This window comes from Oncorhynchus tshawytscha, linkage group LG12 (genome assembly GCF_018296145.1).
Source record: "Oncorhynchus tshawytscha isolate Ot180627B linkage group LG12, Otsh_v2.0, whole genome shotgun sequence".
Lineage (NCBI taxonomy): Eukaryota > Metazoa > Chordata > Actinopteri > Salmoniformes > Salmonidae > Oncorhynchus > Oncorhynchus tshawytscha.
Window position 1 is genome coordinate 67,951,794 of NC_056440.1, and position 23,406 is coordinate 67,975,199.

Genomic DNA, 23,406 nt, shown 5'->3' on the forward strand with positions numbered 1-23,406 from the left:
GGGATCACGCGAAGGGATTGCGTACCCTACATATCTTGTTGGCAAGCAGTTTGAGTCTCTTCCTCCTCCACCTAGTTTTTAAGGGGCGGGGTGTTACTTGGGTGTTGCCCATTTGCGTCGACCTCGACAGTATCCATCGGATTATTTTCATTTTACAACTGCCTGGCCTTGTGTCTCTTGCCCGTTGCCTCACCACCGAAAGGGATCTGAGTACTTCAACCATGGGAGTCGAAGGCTGCACTAAATGTATCAAATACATGCTTTTCTTCTTCAACTTCATCTTCTGGGTGAGACTTTTTTCTTGTAATATAGACTTTTAACTGGTCAAGCAATTGGTTGCTTGTCTATTGGGGCAGTAACCTCCCCCTCTTCCTGCTAAAAATAGTTTTATTAAAAATAGATTTATTTGGTCTTTGTTGTTGTTGCCAAATAGGTATGCGATCTGGGGAAAACCTCACCCAAATAGGCCTGCAGATGCCGATGTAGTAGTCTTATTTATAGTCGTTTTGTTTATTGTTTTATTTGTCTTATTTTTATATTTTTATTAAAATACAAATAGAGGTTTGTTTTTAAATAGGCCTAGACTCCTATGCTGCCATATGGCGATATGAGGTGCGTTCTTATTTATTACGAATAGCTGTACAAGAGCAGCCATATTTTAGTGACTGCATCGGGAACAGACCGTCATGATATGTGAAGATTTGAAATTATGTTGCTGACTAAAGTAAAGAATTATATAAATAATAACCGAGTGCAGGATATGATTGACCGGAATATGACTGTGCAGGAACTAAGAACATAGTGTGTATTCCAGTACATAGATTGTGGTCCGTTTTCGACTACAAATCACATTTCAGTCATTGTTTAGATTGGAATACCTCGAAGTTGTCCCTCGGTAATCTCATACATACACCCATCATTTTCAGTGGTGTTTTTGCCTCCAATGAACTTGATTAAATTCTGGAATTTATGTTAATAAAATAGGCCCGTTAATCATTGTGAAGTTGTGTAAATCCCCTGAAATGCCTTTGCCTCTGTGATTCATTGGGTACATGTTTTAATTATGGATGACTCATTGGGATGGAGGGAAACTTTGACTAAAAGACCACAAACATGTATGCAATCTTTTCAAAACCTAACAGATTGTCACACCATCCTTTCATTAGTGGAAGTGAAATGTTCCATGGTCTTTTTATGTCCCTGGCAAGCCAGCTAAGAACAAATCCTTATTTACAATGAAGACCTACCAAAAGGCAAAACGCCTCCTGCGGGGACGGGAGCTGGGATTAAAAATAAATAAGATATAGGACAAAACACACATCATGACAAGAGAGACAACACTACATAAAGAGAGAACTAAGACAACAACCTAGTATGGCAGCAACACATGACAACACAGCGTGGTAGCAACACAACATGACAACAACTTGGCAGCAGCACAAAACAGGGTACAAACATTATTGGGCACAGACAACAGCACAAATGGCAAGAAGGTAGAGACAACAATACATCACTCAAAGCAGCCACAACTGTCAGTAAGAGTGTCCATGATTGAGTCTTTGAATGAAGATTAAAAACTGTCCAGTTTGAGTGTTTGTTGCAGCTTATTCCATATTCTTCTGTTTTGAGATGTATATTTTTATTTTAGGGATATGTTATTGATTGATGATTAGGCAGAATTATTCTTAAGAGTGTGTATAGAACCACAACAACCAGAAGGACATGTATTGGTAGACCTCTGGACTATTGTTGTAAGCACATCCCCAAGGCTACTTTAGGTGACCCCAGATTAGGTGAGGGCATTGAACTTGAGAAATCATTGACTGTGCCAAGACCCGCACTTGTTCATGTTGGTTGTAATGTGGGAGTGAAATTCATTGTGAGCCTTGGCTCAGTCATGAAGAAGGAAATGATGAATTATAGTAGGGACTGGGGTGTGGCATAGCAGTCATCTGTGGAGACTGAGAGACACTCATTTTAAGATTCATGATTGCTTAAGTGGCTGCATGGATTGATGTGTCAGGGTCTTTTGCTTGCTCAATGACCATATCCATTAGACGGGAAATGTATATCATCCATTCTCTTTTCTCTCAAGGATAATTCATCCAAACGCTGTCATTGTGAATTAAACTAAAAGCCTTCCCCCAAAAACGTTTGATTAAGGGTTGCTACCCATGCCATTTTGCATAACAGGTGGCAAATCACTTCAAGAACAAGCTGGCAAAAAAAAGAAAGATCTGTCTAATTACCTTTAGTTTGAACACATCCTTTCACATGAAAACCTTTCAATCACTTTGTTCATTCCTGTGGATTGCCTTTTGAGCCGGGACACCAAGTCATTGAGATGTATCAAATACAATTCTGATTTAAACAATGTCAGTCAGTGTCCTCTTGTACACCCGCATTCGAAGGACAAGACTCGTGGGCCTCTCAGAACATAAATCAGAGTTGAGTGGGAAGGGGCCGGTGGCTGACCCGTGGTTTACAGGATCTGCATTTGAGCCATTCCCATCAGCAGCACCAGTGCGCCAAGCATTTTACAACCCCCTGCATACAAGGCATGTGGCAGAAATAGCCCTCTCACTAGACTGCAGTAAAAAGAGCTGAGGTGCTAGGGAGGTAAGGTGGTATGTTATCTGGTCCCAGACAGATAGCAGCAAGGCATGTAGTTCTGTAGTATCAGGATACAGTTCTAATACAGCAAAGGGGAAACACAGTGGGGTTCTGGCACTGAGGTATACTATGTTGTGTTTGCCAGTCATAGTACAGGAAGAACATGTACTGGACTTTCTCACACAGATAAGTGACACATTTTATCTCTCGAACTCGGTGAACATGCTGAAAATGTTCTTTCTCAGGCAAGAGTTGAGGGAAATGAGATAAGCAGTTCATGATGTGTACTTGAAGATAGTAGCTGTTTTGGTGTATTGTTATTTTCTTCTGTGACTTTAACCTTTTAGCTAGCATGGAAATGACATGATTAAGTTCATCTGATATATAATATAATGAAATGGTTGTTTGGTCTCCCTGAGATTTTCACAAGACTCACTTGCATGTCACTTGGTTGGCCTCGTACCACATTGATAATATAAATAATCATGGCTTGGATTTGAATGCTCACACCTGTGTCATATCATTGTAATTACTATAGTAACAATATTGTATAAACTTTTTGTTACCTAATAATTATGTTAGTGGAATAGTGACTGTTGTCTGTGGCAACATTTTTTTTGTAGCCTATAAAGCCAACTCTAAGTAGATTGGGGCTTGATCAGTACATGGATGGAATGAGGCAATTGAAAGAAGCATTGTACTTGGGATAGAACCATGAAATACTTTCCAAACTGTTTACCATCCTACAGTTGAATCTTGCCCCAAAAACCACACAGAGAATCAAACACAGTGGACTATAGGGCTTTTGTGTCCAGATAGGAAAAGGAGTCTGAAGTTCCCTTCTTCAATGAGACCCCCTGGTGTGGAAGCAAACAAATGACTGTGCACTGACACATGCTACCTCTGTTATTTTCCCCATGCAGCCACCTGTCTCTGCAGGTTGCTCTCAGGCCAGCATGTTGTAAAGGCAGGGGAAACCTGACTTATTGAGGAGGTGGAGGGAGGGAGGGCAGTCATACTGTGTCTACAGTAGACATCAGAGCAGCCCTTTGCCCATACTGGGAACAGCAACAGCTGACAGGGGTGAGGGAAGACACCCAAAAGAGGAGGGTGACAATAAGGCTGCAGAGAACTGGCATGCCTACCCAGTCACTGGACTTCATTTCTGTCCACTGTTCTTATTCATATTTCTTTCCATAGCAACACTTAAGGAATTTGAATTTAGCTTTATATTTTATGGAACCATTAGGCCTCAGTATAGAATTTGGAAATAAGTATGGACTCTTTCCATTTGTGAGAAGAAAAAAAGTTAATAACAAGTTTATATTAAACATTGTATGATACAGTACAGGATCATATTAATGTAATTTATCTGTGTCTCGGGGTCTGTGTCTCTCAAGTACTAGATACAGTATATTCATGTCCAAATTACAGAAATCCCAAGAGAGACGACTGTTCAGATGTCTCTCTTGGCTGCTCCAGAATGCAACTGTTCAGGAGCCTCACCCTTTGGCAGGCTGCAGTGTTGATATTGTTGCCAGGCAGCAGCGAGCCTCAGCAGTGGAATGGACCTTGCTGAGGGAGATGTGGAGGAGAGAAGAGCAGAGAGGCTGGGTAGGGGAGGCTATTTTCAGGCAGAATTTCTGATAGTCTCCATGAATGAACTCAACCAGAGGGATCATGATTATTATACAGCTAACTTAGGTTAAGTCTTAAGATATTCCTGCGGGGAAGATATGGGTTAGATATATTACATATATGAGCAGAGCCTCCTTTTTCCTCCACTTGTCTGGACAATCGTTAGTCAGAGTTGTGCTGCCTGTGTTTGTTGGGACTGCGGCAGAAGTGGTGCCGTGTAGATTAATTACCTAACACCAACGCTCCCCATCCTAATAGCAACCGTAAAGATCTGTCAACACCAATCCACTCTTGGCGAACCCCAGCTGCTATACTGCTGAATAGAATCAAAAATATATGCAGAAATGTATGCAGATCCCCAGCTGCTATACTGCTGAATAGAATCAAACATGTATGCAGAAATGAATATTTGAATAAGGCCTCACTTTCCCCACTTCTTCTGTCCTCCAATGTTCAGCTCTGTGCAGTTTCTGGAGAGGCACTAGACAGGGGGCCAAGAAGTCCCCCATTCTTGGAGCCAAAATGGAGGCTATGGTAGAAAAGACTTCACTGTTCATCCAAATTCAGGGAGAAACCAGACACTGCTGAAATAGAAACCTGGGCGGTATAAAAGTTGTCAGTTTTGGTAAAGCATGGAGTCACAGGGATTCCACTATTGACTCCTACTTTGGCATCAAGATTAGCCAGAGACACTGTTGCTTTAGTCACTTCCACCACCCTCTTCTCTATGTTCAGTCTGCTAAGAACATAAACAACAGTGAAGTTCTATTCGCTACACCTAACAAAATAAGACTTTCACGTGAATTTTGCAAGGTAAATTAATGTTGGTTCTATGTGAGTCCATGTGTCTAACTCTTTCAATTTTCTGATTCCCTCTCTTCTGTCCAGCTCGCAGGAGGTGTGGTCCTGGGCGTGGCTCTATGGCTTCGACATGACGGCCACACCAGCAGCCTGCTAGAGTTGAAGTTTGACGGCCAACAAGCACCAACCACCTTCTTAAACAGTAAGTACTTTAACAGTCTCCCTCCCTGTCTTCAGACTATACTGTAACATGCATTTAACATGGTGAATATGTGTTAGAAACATTTTATCGATGTTCCATAAACGTGATGTTGTGAGCTGGGTTCTCTCTATTTGAAACCTGGTCCATTGTGTAGTTGTACTCCCCTGGAGTGCTCAGGGACAAGGCATTGGGTTTATACCTCACAATTCACTGAAAAGTATCTTTCTTGTGGCAGTCCACTATGTATGTATTCTGGACTGAGGTTGCCAGGGATTTTCCCATTGCACTAAAAAGGGAGATACCGTCTGGTAATCATGTTATTCTTAGTTAGCAGCTGGGTGTTATGGGCTATGACCAAGCGTTCTATAGCTGAGGTCTTTATTTCTCTGACAGAGGTACTTGGTAACAACTGGACCAACAGCACCCTAAACAAGGGTCACAGCACTCTAACCCCAACTGTTCAAGTGTCACAACAGACCAGCTATATAAAACATTCTCCATCATCATCACATCCTGCAAGTTATACCCATGTAACAGTAGGGAGGAATTCAAGTAGAAGCAGCCATAGCAGTGTTTATGCAGTATTTCTGTTTAGAAACTGTTTCTGGGCGCACACACACATTTCTTATTCTAAAAACTGTAAACATAATTTTTATGTTGTCACTTTCCTAGTCTACATAAAGGCTTTGACATGTTTTCTTGTTTTGGAGGCTTGGACAATTCTCCAGAGAGGATCAACTATCTGTTTTTCTGACCATGACAATGATTCCACACACCAAGTGGATCAGGTTTTCAGTTGCATTATTATGTCCACTTTGATATTCTCCTGTCTCACCCCCCACTACTCCTCGTCTCTCACTAGGCATCTTTCTCTCTCTGGGTCCTCTTCCCTCCCTGTTCTTAAAGGGATCTTGGCATAATGCTGACCATGATTATATTTCCGACCTAATGGAAATCCCGTGGCAGCAGGAAAGGGAGTAAATAGCATCAGGAAATGGCGTAATCATCACATCCTCTCTTTCCTAAGGTTACGACATTAAAATCAGTCAAAACACTTTTCTAAGTAATTTTTGTGAATAAGACAATGATTAACACAGCCTTGTGTAGAGTTTGTGCATTTTTACACAAGGTTAATTGTTGTTTTATAAGAGACAAAGGCTCTCCATTTTATCACTGTGGTCATTCGCCTGTCATGATTAACCAGACGTTATTAACATAGATATTAGCCTACTAACATCCATCTTACTCAAGTGATATCTAACTGTATAATGCATGACATTATAATCATCTACAAGATTGTAAATTCCCAGTCATTACAAGGCATAGCTTCAAATGTAAGACAAAAGTCTTTGAATGCGACTGTCTCAACAGTTAAGCGATTACGGCAAAGTGAAGACTCATTAAGATATCCTGAAATAGTCTGTTAGAGGGAGGCATTACCCCACTCCCTTTGTGCATACATTTAATAGTGTTTATGATATTCTTCTTGTGGGAAGTGATGGTGTGTGAAATGTTTTCAAGTAGTACAATATTGCTAGTGGAAGTGACACTAGTAGGTCGCTCATACGCATTATCAGCTTCCATTTTGTGTGTTCCGTTGGGGGTGTTTCACACAGTCCCAGAGACGGGATGTGTCCCAAATGGCACCATACTCTCTATAATATGTAGACTACTTTTGGTCAGGGCCCAACAGTAATGCAATTTGAAAGGAATAGGATGCCATTTGGGCCATGGCCTGTGAAGTTGTAATAGAAGGGAAGTTCCAGTGTAATGGCCTGGGCAGGCCTTGACCCATGACCTCATGGGGCTCCATGGACACAGCACCCGTTGCCCTTGCCCGGTGGGTTGCCATCGATGGCTGGGGACAGCTGAAGGAGCTGCTCAGCCATGATAACAATACCTGCAGGGGTGGGCAAACTTTTGGTCTCGAGGGCCACATCGGGATTTTGAAATTCAACAGAGTAAACATGTTTTTTACCGATTTGTTTGTCCAAATTAATTTGTGGGCCAGAAAGATGGCAGTTATTCAAAAATATATAGGCCCATTATAATTTCTATTAGAGGTCGGCCGATTCTGATTTTTCAACGCCGATACCGATTTATTAGAGGACAAGAAAAGGCCGATACCGATTTATCAGACCATTTTTTTGTATTATTTTAATTTGATTATTATTATATTTTTTTTATATTATTATTTTTAAATATATATATTTGTAATAATGACAATTACAACAATACTTGAATGAACACTTTTATTTGTAACTTAATATAAATAAAATACATTTTGTCTCAAATAAAAAATTAAACATGTTCAATTTGGTTTAAATAATGCAAAAAACAGTGTTGGAGAAGAAAGTAAAAGTGTAATATGTGCCATGTAAGAAAGCTAACGTTTGAGTTCCTTGCTCAGAACATGAGAACATATGAAAACTGGTGGTTCCTTTTAACATGAGTCTTCAATATTCCCAGTTAAGATGTTTTAGGTTGTAGTTATTATAGGAATTATATGACTATTTCTCTCTCTACCATTTGTATTTAATTTACCTTTGACTATTGGATGTTCTTATAGGCACTATAGTATTGCCAGCCTAATCTCGGGAGTTGATAGACTTAAAGTCACAAACAGTGCTATGCTTCAAGCATTGCAAAGAGCTGCTGGCAAATACGGGAAAGTGCTGTTTGAATGAATGCTTACGAGCCTGCTGCTGCCTACCACCGCTCAGACAGACTGCTCTATCAAATATCAATAATAAACACTGATATACGAGCCTTAAGTCATTATGGTCAAATCTGGAAACTATCATTTCGAAAACAAAACGTTTATTATTTCAGTGAAATACGGAGCCTTTACGTATTTTATCGAACGGTGACATCCCCAAGTCTAAATATTGCTGTTACATTGCACTACCTTCAATGTAATGTCATAATTATGTCAAATTCTGGCAAATTAATTAGTCTTTGGAAGAATGTTGTTCACATAGTTCGCAACAAGCCAGGCGGCCCAAACTGCTGCATATACCCTGACTCTGCTTGCACAGAACGCAAGAGGAGTGACACATGACACAATTTCCCTAGTTAATATTGCCTGCTAACATTCATTTCTTTTAACCAAATATGCATGTTTCAAAAAATATATACTTGTGTATTGATGTTAAGAAAGGTATAGATGTTTATGGTTAGGTACATTGGTGCAACGACAGTGCTTTTTTCGTGAATGCGTTGTTAAACCATCACCCGTTTGGTGAAGTTGAAGTAGGCTGTGATTCGATGATAAATTAACAGGCATCGCATTGATCATATGCAATGCAGGACAAGCTAGATAAACTAGTAATATCATCAACCATGTGTAGTTAACTAGTGATTATGTTAAGATGTATTGTTTTTTATAAGATAAGTTTAATGCTAGCTAGCAACTTAACTTGGCTCTTTGCTGCACTCGCGTAACAGGTGGTCAGCCTGCCACACAGTCTCCTCGTGGAGTGCAATGTAATCGGCCATAATCGGCATCCAAAAATGCAGTTTCCCGATTGTTATGAAAACTTGAAATCGGCCCTAATTAATCGGTCAACCTCTAATTTCTATCTAGTTTTAAACATCCAACAGTGGCCTGATTGAATGGGCTGTAGTTTGTCCACCTCTGTGCAAGGGGATATCATAAGGCTATTGATCTGCTTTGTGGGAGTTGCAGTAGGAAGTACTGCAGCCTTGCTACTGTACAACTGCATCTTGATATTGGATGTATATTGTAGAAATGTTATACATGGGGCAAATAAGGACTCAATTTCATCGTGCTTGTCATAGCTTGAAAGATGGTGATATTGTATTGATGTTGATTCATTGGAACTTTTTGAAATAGTAGCTCTGTGTTCTGAAAGCAACTTGCCCAGCTTGTGATTGGGAAAGTTAAGGGAGTTGTACTTGCCTTTTGCTCCAGTGAAGTCTGTCAGTGAGAACATATCCTGTGTATTATGTTTGCTAGTTTGAACAATTCTGGTCCAAAGTGTAAATGTTTTATGAGACAAAGTCTGGTTATGTTCAGTTGGAACTGGGCGCCTCACCACAACACACATTGTATTGCAGAGAGCAAGAACCTATGTGGCGAGCACATGAGGTTAGAGACACCCAGCCAAACAGGAAAATATAAACATAGACATTTCCTTTGACCTATAACCACATTACCAACATAACCCATATGACCTTACATTACGCATCAACCCATATTGAGGGACATAGAAGGAGAGCGGATCTCAAATTAAAATAAGTGTGAATACATTTTACATGAACTACAACCAATAAAACCACCAATTTTGTCAGGACTTGGGTGGTACTCAGGTTCCTCTCGTGCCTTGTGAGATTGGACAGAGGAGAGCGGTAAGAGGGTAATTCCACTGGTCCATTAAACACACGGTACTATGTCCACTTTTCTGTTGATAGATTCCAGTAAAGAGTCAGAAGATGCTTATTAGCACCACCCCTGCCCCAGGAGTCTAAATTTGCACTCTCACTCATACCTCTCCCTACCACTTCCTCTGGATAATGTCTTTTAGGTAGAGATATTATAGAACATTAAATGAGCCTCAATGGTTAATGTAATACTGAGCTGCTTCCAGAGTCTGGACTCGGCGTGTCTTAAAACGCTGGTATTCCACTATATGACCCCCAGATGCACTCCTCTGTCATGTTCAGTTCTAGTGTAGCATCACTCACACTTCACTGTCAGATACTGTGTAGTTGGCCGTAGTTATGTGACTAGGTTGAGGACCCTGAGGAAGGTACAGTGATGCCGAAACGTTGGTAAATACCCATTCAATTACTGGGAGTTTATACATGGAGTGTGCGACTTTCTTTATTTTGATAGTTTCTAGTTTATTCGCCTTTAGTCAGCACCTCCAGGCAAACTAATTTTTCTGGGTGTGTGCCAGCTCATGTTTTTTAATCTTAGGTTGAGGTTACTAACATCAGCGAAGGATTTGTCCTGCTTCTCGGGGGGCCAAACTTGTTTGCCCTTTTGTTTACAACACAAATTCCTTCCTTGTGCGGTCAACTTCCTTCATAAACGTCCTCTCTCTCCCCTAAACGTTCACTAGCTGCAACATTCAAAATCTGCATTCCGTGTTGGCCTCATGAATCCCCTTCCTTGTTATCAGTCATTAATTTTATCATTCATGAATGCAGGTCAGAAGGGTAAACAGATATAACGTTAAGAAAGGAGGTCAAATGGAGGGGGCAGTGAACTTGCAGTAGAGGAAACTACAGCCATTTAGCCTTGATTCGGATGAAGACGCAAATGTAATAAACAGTAGCCAACTGGAGCACAGTCCATCCTCAGGGGATTTCCAATGATGTTGTGGACGTTTTCAGGGCATTCATTTTCAAATGTATTCTTTAAAGTTGGTTAAGAGAAACCAAGAGACTGTGGTTGTTTTTCAGCAACTGTCCTTCAACAATTTACTCGCTTGTTTAAAAATAATCACAGCCTGCCCATTACATAAAGTGTTTTTCTCTCCAGAGCATGGTCCTTGTTGCTTTTTTTTCTAAACGAAAGGAAAAAATTCCTCACCAGTCTCCCCCTCTCCTCCCTCATACTTCCCCACCCTCTTTCCCCTTTAGCCTGTTACTTTCCACTGAAGTTCAACTTTGTCCCCATCTGTTTGTGTTTAACGTCTGTGTTACACTCTCCCTCCTCTTCAGCTCTGTCTACCTCTCTCTGTCCTTTCTTTTCTCTTCCTCCTTCCTTTGATTTTGTCACTCCTCCATCCACCTCCCTACCACACTCTCTATCCTTATCTCAATCCTCTTGTTTTTCTCTTGCTCTGTCCATCTCTCTCTCTCTTGCTCTGGTATCCTCCTCCTCTCTCCTTTCTCTCTTCTCTTTTCCATTTCTTTCCCTCGTGCCTATACCTTCTCCTCATGTGATAGGCTCCACACAGCACATCTCTCTCTCCTGGCCCATAGACTGGGTACTCTAGCACCGTGGTGTGGAGAGCTTGATGTCATAGACTGGGTACTCTAGCACCGTGGTGTGGAGAGCTTGATGTCATAGACTGGGCACTCTAGCACCGTGGTGTGGAGAGCTTGATGTCATAGACTGGGCACTCTAGCACCGTGGTGTGGAGAGCTTGATGTCATAGACTGCACTGGTACCAGAGCTGGTGTTGGGCCTTATGTCTCCTCTCACTCAAGGGTCTTTTCCCCCCCTGGCTCTGAACCAGCTGCCTGCCCCGGGAGTTAATGAGACTAACAGCTGCATTAGGCATTACAATTCGCTGACGTGCACATACGCACGGACATGGACATACACAAGCACATACACACTTTTTCTGGATAATAATGTACTATCCAGTACCACAGTGCTGTATCAGTTTTCATGCGCACAGCCTCTACAGGTTTTTCCATAGCCAAAGACACATTCAAATAGTGACATAAGCAGTGGCATTTCGGTTTGTACAAGGTAGCGGAACAGTACAGTAATTCATGTCACACCCGTACCTATTAAGTTTAGAATGTAGTCTATGTTATATTGAATTCAATTTAGTGTACATTGGAATCTAACTCCAAGTTTAGTGTTTATTACACGCAAAGAAAGTGTATCCTCCAGAGAGGCCGATAATAGTTTAAATAAAACAAGAACTGAAACACAATGCGGTAAGGAGTCCTCCTTTTTTTAGATCATCTGGGGGTGGTCAGCACTTCTCCCTGTTTGTCATATAATTTCCGTACAAGTAATGACTGGTGATGACTCAGTGGAAATCCATTGTACTATATATCCTTGGTCACGCACCCAAGAACAATGCATGTGCTTCAAATAAACATAAGATCCATTTGAAGCAACTTGTATTCTCTATCTTTACCTGAAGGATTTAACACATACAGTACTTGACAAAGTGCCGATTTCAGAATATTCTTCCATGCCTCTAGTAATCAAACTTCCCTAAAGAAGTCAAATGATATGTACAAAAGGCGAAGACTGAATTGTATCCTTAGAATGGGGTCCCGGGTTTCTTCAGGGCACTACACTCTTAGAAAAAAGGTTCCAAAATGATTCTTCGGCTATCCCCATAGAAGAACCGTTTTTGGGTCCAGGTAGAACACATTTTGGGTCCAGGTAGAACCCATTTTGGTCCAGGTAAAACCCTTTTGGGTTCCATGTAGAACCCTCTGTGGAAAAGGATCTACATGGAACCCAAAAGGGTTCTACCTGGAATCAAATAGGGTTCTTCAAAGGGTACCCCTATGGGGACAGCCAAAGACCCCTTTTAGGTTCTAGATAGCACTTTTTGTCTAAGAGTGTAGGTCACCATTCATCCACTGTGAGTGAGGTCAGAGTAGAAGGTCACATCAGGGGCTCTTATGTTTGGAACCTCCGGATTAATCAACCAGCAGAAATACTGTTTACCTCAGACCAAAGCCTACATTATTTCACCATATTTGTGTTATTACCCACATTATTTGTGTTCTAACATTACTTTTTTGGTAATAATAAAAACATCTAGTTTGGTTGAAATGTCCTTTTCTACCCAATGGAAAGACTGTGTAGGCTCTGTTCACTCTTCCCTCAAATCTAGTGGTATCCAACGATGTCTTATGGTAGCAACCATGTTCTCACTAGTACACGAGTGAGGTAGGATGGATGATTCAAACGTTGGTCATAAGAAATCTAGACAGCTACCGTGTGTCATCAATGCCACCGCTTCCCACAGGAAAAATGTTGTTTTTGCTGCTCACCACAGGAAGCACCTGGGTCACAAAGACAAAAATGTTGATATTCCTCGGATGCTTTTCGGATTAACTGACTGAGACCTCCAGACTAGTCTGCTGTTTTAGCCAACCAGTTGACTCTCGAGGCAACATTTTTTTGAATTTGTATACAGATAAAAAATAATTTGAAAGGAAATAAATTGTTGATCACACATAGATTGGTCAAATGGATGGATATAGCTCAAACATGTGGTAAGGAAGAAAGAAAAAGCGCGAGAGACGCGTGTGTTACTGCATCGACCGACTGCTAAACATGCCGGTCACGTCCCTGTTTTGTTCTGATGATGTCATGGTAAGGGATGGCTGAACAGCGCTCGTACAAAGCTCCCCATCCGTGATTCAATTCCCCCTGCCGCACAGCCACAATCAAGGAAATAGAAGGAGCACTTGGTCAGCCTCCAAGCCATCGATTTTTAAATAAGCCAGGCGAGCAGGCAGGAGAGAGGCGCTGTCCTGGCCGTCTGTGTCCCTTCACTGGAATATGAGGGGCTGGGAGAGGACAAGAATCCAATAAGCTTTGCGATTACAATATGTAGGACAAAAAATACATTAACCCAAATCGTGACCAGGCCCCTCCTTGTATCTATCAAGGACAGGGTAGAGGGATGGGATAGCAGTGTAGTCTGTGGGGTGTGGTTGGAGGTCTTAAGGATGATGGATGGGGAGAGGGAGAGATCATAGGAGACATACAGTGGCATACAGTACCCCTACTTAAAGCCCTGTATAGTGTTTCAAGCAAGACAAAGGGTGTGTTTTTCCCCAAGTTGGTTTATAAAAATTGGTACCATAATACTTTGCATAAAGGTCCCATGAACTGAATTTATCTGAGAGATATAGAGAAAGGTTGCAGAAAGAGAAAGGGGACAAGAAAAAGAAGAGGCCTGTAGACTAAAGCATAAAGAAAGATCTTTCTTGAGCTAAAAAGTGACATATTGTCTGTGGTTAGTGAGTCATTTCTACCCCAGGCTGCATTCACTGTTCAACCGATAAAAGGGTGCCACACAGATTCGCCACACAGATTCACCACACAGCTCACCTCACACCAACCCTATCTTCTCGGAACTACTGTCCCCGCAAAACCTTCGGGCTATCGTCACGGAAACAGCAGTGAACAATAATGTTACGTTCCTTGGGAAGCGGTGGCTCAGCAACTGTTGCTCTGGACCACATGCTAAAGTCTGAGGTCACAGGAAGAGAGGGGAAGAAAGAAGGATGGTGGGTCAGAACAAAAGATAATTAACCAATCAGCATTCAGGATTGGACCCACCTGTTGAAAATATCACCTAAACCCCCTGATTGACATTCAGTGTGAGGCCATGGGCATTATATGGTCTTATGCATAGTTGGACTATTTCTAAGCGCATTGTTTATGATTGAATTTATGGGTGAAATCAATCTAGCACACCAAGGTCAGCAGAGCTACCATGGGTTTCCATGGTTACCATGCTAGCCCTGTGTGAGCATCTGATGGATGAAAACAAGGCATGATGGGAGAGGCTAATGAAATCTGACCACACCAAGGAGCTGTAAAAACAAAACATTGCACAGCCTGGCGAGAGACGACTTTGATATATTATAAACCTTTCAACTGAAAACAAAATATCCTTCCCTACTCCTGCATTCTCTTAAATTCTTATGCCAACTGTTCTTGATAAGAACAACATTTATCTACAATGTTTGGATGCATCTTGACATGAGACATGAATGCTTATTGCATTGGATTGAGAGCCACATTGTGTAAATATAACCGCAAAGTTCCCATATTTAGGCAGAATTAAAACATGCTAAACCAAATAAATAACACCAACTCATGCCACCTGGTGGTAGTTAAGATGACTGCACTCATCATAAGGTAGTAGACACACTAGCAATGTTCTGCAGAATATTGACTAAGTTGTCTTTGTTTATTCTCTCTCTATCTCTATTTTAGGTGTTCACATCCTGATTGCTGTTGGCGCAGTGATGATGGTTGTCGGGTTCCTCGGCTGCTATGGTGCCATTCAGGAGTCTCAGTGTCTTCTTGGAACAGTGAGTCATACAGACAGAACACAATGCAGCAAAGAGTCACTTGTATGTGGTGTAGCCAGCCCATTCCCCGCTATCCCCTAAATTGTCCACTGACTGAATTACTTTGTTTTCCTCCAGTTCTTTGCCTGCTTGGTGATCCTGTTCGCTTGTGAGGTGGCAGCTGGAATCTTTGGATTCATGCACAAAGATTCGGTGAGGAAACATACTAACTCTGATCTTACACACACAGAAACACATTGCACACATACACAAAAAAACAAAATGTATGTTGAAACACACAGTGTATTATACAGTACTACATGATAGAGTTAAACTCCATTTGATAATGTCATGGTGTGGCATTAATGTGAACATGAGTAACTGAGGGCGGAATAACTATATTCAGTTATTCCTTCAGCGTTCCATATCTGTCATAACCTGACCAGACACATCCTGTCCTTTTGGTTGTAGATTTCCAAAGAGCTGATTACCTTCTATGACAATGTGTACGAGAACTCTGTAGCAACCACTTTAACAGACCAGGACAAGGACAAGAAACAGGCTGCAGCTGCTGTGCTGAAGGTCTTCCATAAGACGGTAAGTCAAGCTCATACTTAAACTAAAAGCATAACTGTCCAAAACTCACTTGTAGGCTGATTTCAAACACAGCAAAGTGAATGTCATATCAACATCTCACTAATACAACTCCACTAACACGTGCCTTTTTTCTTTTAGTTGGAATGCTGTGGTAGGGGCTTTAGCAACCCGTTCACTACATTAATCACCCAAGGTTTTACAGACATCTGCCCCAAGTCAGTCTCCGCTTCCACTACAGTAAGTACTCTTATGTCCTACTATGAGGACAATACAGAATGTTGGTTATATAGTACATAAACCACAAAGTACAATTTCGACTCAAATGTGTTTTTTTGTTTGACAGGACTGTCACGGAAAAATCACTGAGCTCTTTACCGAGAAGGTTTACCTGATTGGCATCACTGCCCTGATAATTGCTATTATTATGGTGAGTAACATGAAAGAGAGTATGTAGCTTGTGTGGAAGTGTAGCTCATACAAGATAAAGGATCCTTGGTCTCTCTATGAAGAGACCCATAATGCCCCTCTCGTTTCTTTGTTCTCTCCTGTCAGATCTTTGAGATGACCTTTAGTATGGTCCTGTGCTGTGGGATCCGCAACAGCCCGGTGTACTAAAGTCCAGGGGGGAGAAGCAAGGGCTGGTGACCTCTGGAGATACTAGCCAATGACTGAAGGAAAATATTTATCTTCCTTTATTTTGTTTTTATAGCCTGTCACTTCCTCAAATAGTTGCTTGCTAATTTTGCCAGTTGTACAAGATCAAAAATGCATCTTCTCACACAGTTTTTGATAATACAGTACCAACTATTCTTGTCAGGCACAGATAGCTGTTCAATATTTTGACTAATGTTAGTCTGTACAAAATGTTGAGGTTTACATTGGCATGGCTTTTAAACACACACACACACACACAACTACAGATCCTGGAATTCTCGTGTTAATTGTGAAGTATTGCCATATGTTATGCTGGAGTCCAAAACATTGTATTCTGTTGGTTTATCAATCTCTTTTCAAATGTATATGTATAAACTGTATATATTTGCAGTGCTTTATGACTGTCAAGCATGGGTAATGTATTGAATCCCTTCTCCCCACATGTTTCTGCACTCACTGCTTGTCTGCCTGAGTTTTCTCCATAGAGAACAACCACTAACAGTGAATGGATACTATTGATTTGTCTGTCCCATCTAAAACCAAGATGATAGAAGTGATAGTTTGTCCTGTGCTTTTATAACACCTACCAAGCCATAAAGAGACCCCATGCCTCCAAGCCTTATGAGTGGAATAACCCATCCTCCCCAACAACACCTTGTTCCTGTTAAACTACATTGAATGTCCTATCCTTAACCTATTGCTGTGTACTGTGCATACCTACAGAAACCTCACCTCTTGGGGTCCTAAGCTGGCACAGCGGTAAAATGCACTGCACCGCAGTGCTGAGGCGCCACTACAGCATGGGGTTTGATCTCAGACTGTCACAACCGGCCGTGACCGGGATCCCCATAGGACGGCGCACAATTGGCCCAGTGCCGTCCGGGGTAGGGGAAGGTTTGGCTGGTGGGGCTTTCCTTGGCTCATCTTGCTGTAGTGACTCGCTGTGACTGGTCTGGACGCCTGCAAGCTGACTCCAGTCAAATGGCGTTTCCTCCGACACATTGGTGCGGCTGACTTCCGGGTTAAGAGAGCAGTATGATAAGAAGTAGGCAGTCAGATGGGTCATGTTTTGGAGGACACATGACTCAACCTTCGCCTCTCCTAAGACTGTTGCAGAGATGAGCCAAAGGACCTAATACGGGGTAAAAAATACGCTCGTGGCCAAATCACCCTGTACACGCCTGTTCAGGGTCGGGCCTGGTTAGTACTGGGACGGGAGACCGCCTGGGAATCCCAGGTGCCATAAACGCAAAAAAAACGTCACCTCTTCAGATGTTCAGACGAATCTATTTTATTTTAAAATATTTTTTTTTACCCTACTTGTTATACTGACAGTCAAACATCTTATTATGCTGGGACTTGCCAGACAGTGTTGTATCTGTGCTGTATGATGATACTGTATAATACCACTGACCATGCAGTTGTGAGAGTTTGTGTTTGTGTGTCAGGAAGTCCAATACTGGCCATGTCAACAAGTCAAGTCCACAGCCAACCAACCACTAGGGAGCAGACCTGTTGTGATGCTTCATGGTATTCCATGGCTATGGTTCCAAAGCCAGGGGGAGCGCTTGTCATACGTTCTTTCTCCACTCTGACTAGGGTTGCATGCTCAACTGCAAAGCACTTCTCGGCTGGTTCCATTTCAATCTTCAGCTTCCCTTCAGAGTTTACAGATTTGAATCTGATCCATTAGAGGGCGAGGTGGAGCTATCACCCTATTATCTACACCCATCCAGTCCTTTCAGATCTGTTAACACAAAAGGGGTATGGGCTAGGGACTGAAGTGGAACCAGGCCCTTAACATTCACCTATATACACACATAAGCACTTAAACACTCACACATACTCACTCCATCATCATTTGTGTAGTCCTACATAATAGACTGTATGGCTTTCTAAGCCAACCAAAACCTAGTCTTGTTAACACAATGCCTATGCTGATATGGTTAAGTGTCTTGTAACATGTACAGCTATATATTATTGTACTAATGACCATGTAAACACAATGTAGCTATGCCTTTCATTGTGATATTTTGTCTGGTACGTTGTCAAAAGAAAAATGGGTGTCGGCTTCAGTGGCAGTGTGCAGGACTGAGAAATCAGTTGAGTTACTAAAGGTTGGCAAGATTAGCAACATGGCTGTATATGCTGTACAACACAAAGGTGAAGAACAATGCCAGCAAAAGCGTGTCTCTCTTTAGTATCTATGTCACTGCCCTACTGTAAAAACACTATACACAATGTAGTGACTGAGACGCAATAGCCCACTGCTGCCCAAATCTGTGCCCTTTCTCTCCTGTTTTACATTTTGATTTGGTTTTGTTGCCCAAGTATTAAGGGATTAAATGTATTTTACAAATAATAAAGGAATAACCTGTCTTTTTCACATCTTATATAGTACACGAGTTGATGTTAAAATCCTTTACATAACCTTGCCAGGTCGGCCCTATGTGGCAGTGTTTTCTATTCTAGGCTAGAGAGGAAGTTTTAAACCAGGGTATTCTTTCTTCACCCTAATTTCATAAAAATATTTTTTGCCATATTACAAAGTTGCCTAATTATATGGATATAGAGAAAAATATCTATGGATTCAAAAGTCAGCACCAGTGGTCGTAATTTGTATTTGGTCAGCAGGTTTAGACAGGAAATCAATATATGATCAAACTCTAAGGAGAAAATAATAAATGCAACATGAACAAAAATATAATACATATAAATATGTAAAATGTCCCAGAAATGTTCTATATATTTTTTTTGCACACATTTGTTTACATCCCTATAGTGAGCATTTCTCATTTGCCAAGATAATACATCCACCTGTCAGGTGTGGCATGTCAAGAAGCTGATTGAACAGCATGACCATTACACGGGTGCACCTTGTGCTGGGGACAATAAAGGCCACTCTAAAATGGGGATGTTTTGTCACACATGCCAACGTGCAATTGACATGCTGACTGCAGCAATGTCCACCAAAGCTATTGCCAGAGAATTGAATGTTAATTTCTCTACCATAAGCCGCCTCCAATGACGTTTTAGAGAATTTGGCAGTGCGTCCAACTGGTCTTACAACCACAGACCACGTGTCACACTCGTCTGATGAAGAAGGAGTGGTGCCAAAGCACAGCGTGGTAAGTGTTCATGATTTATTTTCAAAACACTTGAACAAAATAACAAATAGCAAAACGACAACGAACAGTTCTGTCAGGTGCAGAAACACAAAATAACTACCCACAAATCACAGGTGGGAAAAGGCTGCCTAAGTATGGTTCCCAATCAGAGACAATGATAGACAGCTGTCCCTGATTGAGAACCATACCCCCCCCCCCCCAAAGGTGCGGACTCCGGCCATAAAACCTGAATCTATAGGGGAGGGTCTGGGTGGGCATCTATCCTCAGTGGCTGCTCTGGTGCGGGACGTAGACCCCGCTCCTCCTCTGGCTCACTCCGCTTAGGTGGCGCATCTGGTGTGGGGACCCTCACAGCGGGCCCCGGACTTGGCATCCTCGTTGCTGGAGGCTCCGGACTGGGCTCCCTCGTTTCTGGAGGCTCCGGACTGGAGAACATCGCTAGAGGCTCCGGACTGGAGAACGTCGCTGGAGGCTTCTTGCCATGGATCATCACTGGAGGCTTTGTGCCATGGATCATCACTGGAGGCTTCTTGCCATGGATCGTCACTGAAGGCTTTGTGCCATGGATCATCACTGGAGGCTTCTTGCCATGAATCATCACTGGAGGCTTTGTGCCATGGATCATCACTGGAGGCTTCTTGCCATGGATCGTCACTGAAGGCTTTGTGCCATGGATCATCACTGGAGGCTTCTTGCCATGAATCATCACTGGAGGCTTTGTGCCATGGATCATCACTGGAGGCTTCTTGCCATGGATCATCACTGGAGGCTTCGTGCCATGGATCATCACTGGAGGCTTCTTGACATGGATCATCACTGAAGGCTTTGTGCCATGGATCATCACTGGAGGCTTCTTGCCATGGATCGTCACTGGAGTCTTCGTGCCATGGATCATCACTGGAGGCTTCTTGCCATGGATCATCACTGGAGGGAGGAGACGTATGGGCAGCCTGGTACGTTGAGCTGCCACAGGGCTCACCAGGCTGGGGAGACATATGGGAGAGTTAGTTCTAGGCGCAGGCACAGGACTCACCAGGCTGGAGAGACATACAGGAGGCCCTGTCATAGGCAGAGGCACCGGATACACTGGGCCGTGGAGGCACACTGGGGGTCTCGAGCTAGGAGCCTGCACAACCCGTCCTGGCTGGATGGTTTGTGCAGCTGTCCCTGTCCCTGATTGAGAACCATACCCGGCCAAAACAAAGAAATACAAAACATAGAAAATAGAAAAATTAACATAGAATGCCCACCCAAATCCCACCCTGACCAAACCAAAATAGAGACATAAAAAGCTCCCTAAGGTCAGGTCGTGACACCACGTGTAACCATGCCATGCCAGGACCTCCACATCCGGCTTATTCACCTGCGGGATCCTCTGAAAACAGCTCCTGAAACTGAGGAGTATTTCTGTCTGTAATAAAGCCATTTTGTGGGGTAACCATGGATGCGCCCCTGCCCAGTCATGTGAAATCCATAGATTAGGGCCTAATGATTTATTTAAATTGACTGATTTCCTTTTATGAACTGTAACTCAGTAAAATTGTTGAAATTGTTGCATGTTGCTCCACAAGGTGTTGAAAGCGTTCCACAGGGATGCTGGCCCATGCTGACTCCAATGCTGACTCCAATGCTTCCCACAGTTGTGTCAAGTTGGCTGGATGTTAATTGGGGGGTGGACCATTCTTGATAGACACGGGAAACTGTTGAACCCAGCAGCATTGCAGTTCTTGACACAAACCGGTGCGACTCGCACAACAACCCCATTATGCTGATCCTCAACACAGGGGTACCACAAGGGTGTGTGTTCAGCCCCCTATGGTACTCCCTGTTCACCCATGGCTGTGTGGCCACACACGCCTATACTCAATCATCAAGTTTGTAGATGACACAACAGTAGTAGGCCTAATTACAAGACATCCTAGAGGGAGAGGGTGAGGGCCCTGGCAAAGTGGTTCCAGGAAAATAACCTCTCCCTCAATGTCAACAAAATGAAGGAGCTGATCATGGACATCAGGAGACAACAGAGAGAGCATGCCTCTATTCACATCGACGGGACCGCAGTTGAGAAGGTGAAAAGCTTAAAGTTCCTCTGCATAGACATCACTGATAATCTGAAATTATCCACCCACACAGACAGTGTGGTGAAGAAGGTGCCTATTCAACCTCCGGAGGCTAAAGATATTTGGCTTGGCCCCTAAGACCCTCACAAACTTTTACAGATGTACAATTGAGAGCATCCTGTTGGGCTTTATCACCTCCTTGTATGGCAACTGCACCGCCCGCAACCCCAGGGCTCTCCAGAGAGTGGTGTGGCCTGCCCGACGCATCACCAGGGCACACTGCCTGCCCTCCAGGACACCTACAGCACCCAATGTCACAGCAAGGGCAAAAAGATCATCAAGGACATCAGCCACCCGAGCCACGGACTGATCACCCCGCTATCATCCAGAAGGCGAGGTCAGTACAGGTGCATCAAAGCTCGGGCAGATAGACTAAAAAACAGCTTCTATCTCAAGGCCATCAGACTGTTAAACAGCCACCACTAACATACTCATGTAGAAGTACTATTATTTTAATTACATTTGACTCAAGTCGAAGTAAAATTACTGGTGTAAAAAAACTACTCAAGTAAAAGTAAAAAGTACTCAGAGTAAGAGTATTTTTATTGATTTTTTATTTACTTTTCTGCTCTTTTGCACGCCAGTATTTCTACTTGCACATCATCATCTGCTCATTTATCACTCCAGTGTTAATCTGCTAAATTGTAATTATTCGCTCCTATGGCCTATTTATTGCTGACCTCCTCATGCCATTTGCACACACTGTATATAGACTTTCTTTTCTCTACTGTGTCATTGACTTTTTTGTGTTATTGGCTTGTTTATTGTTTACTCCGTGTGTAACTGTGTTGTTGTCTGTGTCACACTGCTTTGCTTTATCTTGGCCAGGTCGCAGTTGAACATGAGAACTTGTTCTCAACTAGCCTACCTGGTTAAATAGAATCTGGCAATCTCTCTACAGCTCCAAAATACATGCATATAGGTTCCACTTTCAGAGGTACATCTTTTACAGTTAGGAGACATATCTGTTTTCATTCTATGGAGTCTCAAAGGAGTATAATAAAATTTGTACAAAAATTTGTAATTAGATTCTTTCATTTTTACACTGGTAGAGGAGCAGTATACCCTGTCGCAAACCTCCGCCCATAACTCATCACTGATAGTCAGACCACGGTCCTTTTCCCAGATTATTTTCAAAGGAGTAAAGGAGGAGCTTCCTTTCTCAGAAAGGAGTCTATAGATGTAAGATATTTTGCCTTTAATGGATTGTGCTGTGACAAGAAGGGTTTCAACTTCATTCAACTGAGTTCTAAACCTCCTCTTGGAGGTAAATGAGGAAATTACATGTCTAATTTGAAGATATTTTTAAAAAATGGGATCTTGGTACATCGAATTCACTGCAGAGCTCTTGAAAGGATTTCAGTGTAGTGGTTTTCTGATGAAATAGGTCTGAAAAGGTCCTGATTCCTAGAGTATGCCAAAGATTAAAGTTAGCATCCCTCAGGGCTTTTGGCAAGTCTGGGTTGCCTACTATAGGCGAGTGAGAACATATTTGGGAGGAAATGCCCAGCTATTTCTTACAGTCCCTCCACGCTAGTGGGGTGCTGTAAATCACAAAGGTTTTGGCTATGTTGCCCACTTCACTAAAGTTATTAATGAATATAATCGAGCTTAAGGGCAATGAACCACAGGATTGGGCTTCTATCTGAATCCACGTTGACTCTTGTCTGTTTGTGATCCATGTTAGCATGTTGCGGATTTGGGCAGACCAGTAGTACAATTGAAGGGAGGGAAGGGCAAGACCACCCTTAGATTCAGGTTTCGATAGAGTGGAAAACTTGATCCTAGGTTTTTTATTGCCCCATATAAATTTGGTGATGCTTTGGTTAGTTGTTTTGAAGAAGGAAACTGGGAGATAGCATGGGAGCATCTGAAATAAGTAGTTCAG

The 23,406-nt window shown here is 42.4% G+C and overlaps 1 protein-coding gene across 1 annotated transcript; it reads left to right on the top strand.

Annotated features, from left to right (window-relative positions):
* Positions 1 to 59: 59 nt before the first annotated feature.
* Positions 60 to 18,663, top strand: LOC112236637 (CD81 antigen). The gene is made up of 8 exons (XM_024405223.2): positions 60 to 287; positions 5,140 to 5,254; positions 14,943 to 15,040; positions 15,158 to 15,232; positions 15,491 to 15,616; positions 15,755 to 15,853; positions 15,960 to 16,043; positions 16,169 to 18,663. Exons 1-8 carry the CDS (start codon positions 222 to 224, stop codon positions 16,229 to 16,231), a joined length of 726 nt encoding a protein of 241 aa, XP_024260991.1. The 5' UTR covers positions 60 to 221; the 3' UTR covers positions 16,232 to 18,663.
* Positions 18,664 to 23,406: the final 4,743 nt, after the last annotated feature.